Below are 6000 nucleotides of genomic sequence, written 5' to 3'. Positions count from 1 at the left end.
CCTCAGGCTGATTATTTCAATCTTCCCACCAATTTTAAAGCCATTCATGTCTGTATTAGGAGATGGAACTCACCCAGACAATTAGATCCTTTGCTGTTTAGCAGGTAAGTAATAGAGCTAAGGTAAATACAGGGACAAAAAAAAAAAAAATCCCTACATTATGAATCAGTCCTAATGTAGTGCAAACACTTTCATGCTTATTCGGGCAAAATGTCACAGCGGATGTGATAATGCTAGAGTAACCCATTGACAGCAACCCATGTGCTTTCAAGGGAAACAAAATATAGTAATTCTTTTATTGTGTTAATCTGTAAATTTTAATGTGTATGAGAAAGTGATGCCTCCCTGTCAGTTTCAACACTCTTCTTTCATGTACCTATAGATGCGAGAGATATTTTGAAGTTAATTATTGAAATAATGTACCTTTGTACCTGTTTTAGTCAGCATTACCTTTGTTTATTCCAAAGATTACATGGTTCATATATAGTGTTGGAAAAACTTATTCAAAGAACTGTTCAAATAAAGATCAGTTTGCAAATTGTACCAACGGCTTTGTACAGACAAATATATATATATATGTACATAGACATGTATGAAATAGAAAACACACAGGAAACTTTCCACTTGATACATTTGAAAAATATAAAGATTTGGGAAATATTAAGACATCTGGGTGGACAGCACATGTAAACAATTTTGTGGTGAAACAAGAAGTGATGAATTGCACATTCATTGATATCAGCTACAGTATAAAAAAGTCAGTTCTTTCCTTTTCATCATTATAGCTGATGCCTCAGCAATAGACTTTGATTAAAAGAAAAAAGACATAAAAAAATACTTCGTCTTAAAAACATTTGTGTACAGAACAATAACAGCAACAGCATGTGAATTTAAATGAGCTAAAAAAAAATCTTAACAGAGGCAGGATTGCAATACATCTATCATTGATCATCTTAATACCAAAGACATCTGGCTGCATTTTGCATTTACTGATATTAATGACATGATTCTAAAGCCTTCAACTTAAGATAGTGCAGCCCTGGCATTCCAGACCCAAGGCTCTATATTATTGCATTTATATACAATTATATTCCTTAGCTAATCATATTGCTCAAACCCAAATGCTGACATTTTCAGTATTTATGCACAGTTCCTGACCTGTCTTTTATGTAAAATTCCATGACAGGGAAAGCCTTACACAGAAATTCAGGAGCATTTACCATAAGCACAGCAGCAGCATATTATAGAGAAACCAAAATATTCACACTGTCTCACTGAATGTAATGTCATTGTCTAAATAAGGAGCTTTGTCAATAGTGGAAGGTCTTATGAATTATAATAAGCCAGATTCTCTTTCTGAGGATCCTCTTGTCCTCTAGAGCAGCCAAACTCCCTATTGCATGATAATTTCCCATTGTATCTCTGTATGTCTTATCTGAATAAGCAAGAATTCACAAAACTTTAGCTGGGGATATGGACTGTGTTGAATTTAAGGATCTCTGGCAAACCCTAAGCATGGTGACATGAATTTCTACTCCTACTTCTACATTGGGCAGCACCTCTGTCTGCTACTAAGGACAATAAGATGGTGATTAGTTCCATCCCATAATTTGTTTCTTCCCTGATGTTGCTTGAGGAATGTTGCTCAAAGGCACTAGAAGCTAGTGGAGGTTTATAAATAAAATTGTGAAGGGGGAAGGATGTCACAGAGCTTGGTGGATCCTTCATTAAATTCGTACTTACCTGCTTCTGACTCCCATCTCTAGTGCATGGCAGGAGAGACTGCTGCCTTTGATTGCCTGTCGAGGACTAGATTAATAAAAATCCCTAACTAACTGGATTAACCCCTAATCCTAAATGGATAATTTGTGGAGAGAACAGTCTTACTGGGTGCCATTAACTCCTCACCTGGCTGCTATGCCTGGACCACGCTTGATTTCCCAGCAGGGCACCACAACTATGAATAGAGTATGCTGCCAATTCTCTGTCAAGGGATCAGCAGACAGTTCCTCCCTACAGTGGCAAAGCCTCTCTGTGGGATTTCATTCAGAGTTGGTCTGCAAACATGGATGGGGTAGCTGGGCTACATGAAATTGAAGTTAGAGAAGGTCTTGTCCCTGCATGAGATACAGGCAGTACAGTCTGCTCTTGTCACATCATACACTCCTCATGATAGGTTAAAAAACAGATTCCAAAGTTATTATGTGTATTGCAGAGGGGATTTTTCTTCTGTTTGTGGTATTGGCTTCACACGTTGGCAAGTATTTTATAAAATGTCATAAAAGAAATGCTACTTCTATGCAGGGAAAAAACTTGCTGGGCTTACAGGCAAGGCAGACACTGAAGCACATATCTAAACAGTCTTCCAGCATATGGCCACTCACCTAAACAGGGAACTTAAATAAGGTTATGTTAACATATTCACTATGTTCACATGTTACATCAAGACAGTTATAGTCAGTATCAAGTCTAAAGAATCTATCTCTATATTAGCTTTAGAATAGGCAAAAAGTAGAGTAGACATCTATTCTGCATAAGAAACAAAGAAGGGGTGTGTTTTCACTATCTAGAGTACAAAACTTGATGTCATCAGTAAAATGCTAATAGGCATTTACAAATTGTATAAATCAAATGTCTAAATGGAAAAGATTTGATATTGAAGGGAAATCCATTCACATAAAATAAAACTCTTTAAAATGGAATGTAGCTGATTTCTAAATACATTCAAATGTTACAGTGTCTCTATAAAAAGAAAAAATAGATAGTGCTGAAGAGGTAAAGCAGCCCTTTCCAAATAATTCAAGTGTATATATTTCTCTCCTTACTATCATTAATAAACAGTTGCTTGAGCTGCAGCTGTTCTAACTTTTGGCAGCAGTTCAAGTAACTTCCCCACTTCCCTTCTTCGTATCCCTCCAGCTTCCATTTTGACACCACAGAATTGCCAAGGCATATGTTGATTTCATAAAATTTTTGGAGAAATACCACACATCCCAAGCTCTAGTGGTGTGTGTGTAGCCAAGCAAGGAAGTATGGCATAAATTCATCGTGGTCCATTGATTGTCACTCAGACAGTGGCACATTTCTAGTCCCAGAACTATATCCAAGAGAGGCTATGTGCTGACAAGTTCCCTCTTACTTGCACAGAGCCTGCTGAGAAGGATTTCAGAATAAACTTGATTTATTGGACCTCGGACATGATACGGGGACTGAGAATTCGTTGCATAGTCCTGCAGTTGTGGTGGCTTGCTTTGAGTGCCGAAATATTTCCCCAGTGTATAGTGCCTTGAAAAAGTCATTGTTATGTGTGGACTTTCTTCAGAGGGATTGGATTTCACCACCTGCAAAAGAAATGACATATGTGAGTACTTTCAGCCTGCACCTAGAAGGATGCACAGTTGGGTGTACAGAAATGCTGAGACAGTTCTCCACAGAGCAGTTCCTGATACTCTTACCTCGAGATGTAAGTTGCTCACAAACAGTATTTTAGTGGGCCAACTTCTTAGGTTACATGCTAGTTAAAATGTAAAATCTTATTCATTTAAGCCTTGGAATCTAAATGTATAGCACATTATAGTCAATTGATTATGTAATCCTTTGTATATTAGACTCCATTTTCTTTATTAGGGACAACTTATCTGAACAACAAAATTGATACCTAACAGCTTGTCTGTATCTCTAGCATGGGAAAAAAAAAACAAACCTCAAGACAGCCTTGACTTTAAGGAAGATTTAAATCCTGCTCTGATCCCAAGCACTAAGGAACATACACTGTGTCTCAGCTGTGAGCCCTGTGAGAACGCCCCAGTGTCGGGTCTCAATGCAAACCTGGCCCAGCTTTGCACTGAGATGAAAACACTTATGTGTCATATTTCTCCAAGAAGAGAGTTATGGTGCAATTTAACATCCCTCTCCCAGGGGCAATGATGCTGACGTAACCACAATGTGGTTCAGTAACATAGTGCAGAGGGCTGCTCCTCCTTGTTCCCCTAAATATGTATAAAGCTTCGGGATTAACATGTTCAATACGTATGGAATAAAAAAATGCCCATGGGACTAACAAGAGCGAAAGTGAAAGGCATGGTTGTCAGGAGCCTAATGCCTGGGAGGGATGGTCCCCTCTGAGGTGCTGAAGGTCTCATCTCAATGAATGCACAGTCAGTGTTGAATAATGAAACAACATGAAGAGAGACAAAATCTCACCACCTTGCACAGGTGCAGGGCAGAGGACCCCAACCCAGGCATTAGCAGATCCAGAGAAAGCAGAAAAGAGGCCAAGTGGTTAACTTATTTTTAAAAGTGTAAATGTAAATGTACATGACTTAATAGCGCTGGTGTCAATTTTCCTGCTATATCAATCACAGCAGACACTCGAAAAAAGCAGACTTCATTTATTAATGTATATATTTCTGTGGAAGCATATAAGCTTTTAAAAAAATTATATTTATCATCATTGAACAATCAGAAACTACGTTCACATGTAGTGAAGCTCATAATAAATGAAATAATTCATACAAAATTAAATGTAAGTGAAAGAATAACATGTAAAGGCTTGAAAGACTATGCAGAGAGGTTATGAAGGAGCTGGCTGAATGGAAAAAAAGGCCAGGAATTATCCATGTAGAAAATTAATATACCCTCTGATCAATTTGATACAGCTAAGCCAAGGGCTGTTATTTGTTTTCATGGAATTACTGCAGGTTCATTTTTCTAAATTAGTGCCTTAGATCTTACAACTATTTCAAAACGATGCCACCTTGAACCAATCACCCAAATTGCATTCTTGTTAGGCATAATCTTCCAGGAATGCAATCTAATGTTCATCCAGCAGCCCTGATTAAGATACCAACATCCCAGGGCTGCTAGTTTCTATGTTGTGACTATGATTTCATTGTGATTAAATGAGGAAATAATTCTGAATAAAAAAATAGGTTTCACAAAGGTCTTTGTAACTGCAGGCCAATCTACCTCTCCATAAGCATTTGTGAAGAATGAGGTAATTAAAACAATCAGGTTTGCATGTGTGCATAGAACTAGAAGCAAGTTTGGGCAGAATGTGCCAGAGTTATGCAAGATATTTTGTCCCAGATCGATACAGTCACTTTATGAGTCAAGATGCAGATCTTGGCAATTTGGGTGAAGACTGGAGGGTCTACAGAGCTGCAGATTTTTATGCTATCATGGTGACCTGAGGCCCTCTGACGTGGGTTGATGGGTACTCAAATAACTGATCAAGACAATCAGGAACATGGGTTTCTGTTTGGCCAGTTTGTGAGAACTAAGTATGAACTGCTGGATGCATTTCAGTTCTTGTTCTCCAACTGCACAGGAAGGCCATCCCTACATTCCTGCACGGTCCTGCTTTAGCTCAGATGGCATTTACAGAGCAGTGTCATCTTCTGGGAGTTCAGGAGGTTACTTTTTAAAAGAAAGAAATTGAAAGTACAAAGCAGCAGATTTAATCCATCTCATCTGGTTTCATAAAACATAAAAAGCTCTGGGGTTTTACAGAGTGTTCTTGGCTCTGTCCTAGGAGGAAGAATGCTATTTTCCTAGTGCAAACTGCTTCAGCACCTGATGAAAAATCCACTTGCTAGGTTGCAGAAATAAACTGATGACAAAACTGTTAAAACAAATGAGGTATCAAAAGCATTCAAGGACTTTATTTTTGCTTTCCTCAAGAATCAAGCCAGTTTTTGGGGGGTTGATGGATTCTCCTGGGCACATCTACACCTCTTTCAGGCACAATGGCCTCTCAAGCCTCACTAACAACAGCTCTCTGAGCCAAATTCTCCCTTGATCCTCCCCAGAAGCACATATTCTCTCTTGAGATTCCTACAGAGAGAAGCAAGGCCAAAGCTGCACACAAGCTCATACAAAATGACAGAGGAGTGCATGAAAAATGCTTATGACTGATCACGCCCTCCTGCTTTTCACCCAGTTCCACAAAAAACATCTGAAATTTTTCACTTCAAAACCCTCCTTTTCACCCAAAAGCTT

General features: G+C 38.5%; 1 protein-coding gene across 2 annotated transcripts in view; it reads right to left on the bottom strand.

The window, feature by feature from the left end:
• Positions 1 to 445: 445 nt before the first annotated feature.
• CPED1 (cadherin like and PC-esterase domain containing 1) overlaps positions 446 to 6000 on the bottom strand; it is a 145994-nt gene continuing 140439 nt past the window's right edge. For both annotated transcript variants that reach the window (XM_054063250.1, XM_009563579.2), the window contains one exon: positions 446 to 3341. In XM_054063250.1, coding sequence (XP_053919225.1) covers positions 3114 to 3341 — 228 coding nt within the window. In that variant the 3' untranslated portion in view covers positions 446 to 3113. The remainder of the gene's footprint in view (positions 3342 to 6000) is intronic.

The sequence above is a fragment of the Cuculus canorus genome, chromosome 1 (genome assembly GCF_017976375.1).
Source record: "Cuculus canorus isolate bCucCan1 chromosome 1, bCucCan1.pri, whole genome shotgun sequence".
In the NCBI taxonomy this organism is placed as follows: domain Eukaryota; kingdom Metazoa; phylum Chordata; class Aves; order Cuculiformes; family Cuculidae; genus Cuculus; species Cuculus canorus.
This window is presented reverse-complemented; position numbering and strand designations above follow the sequence as displayed.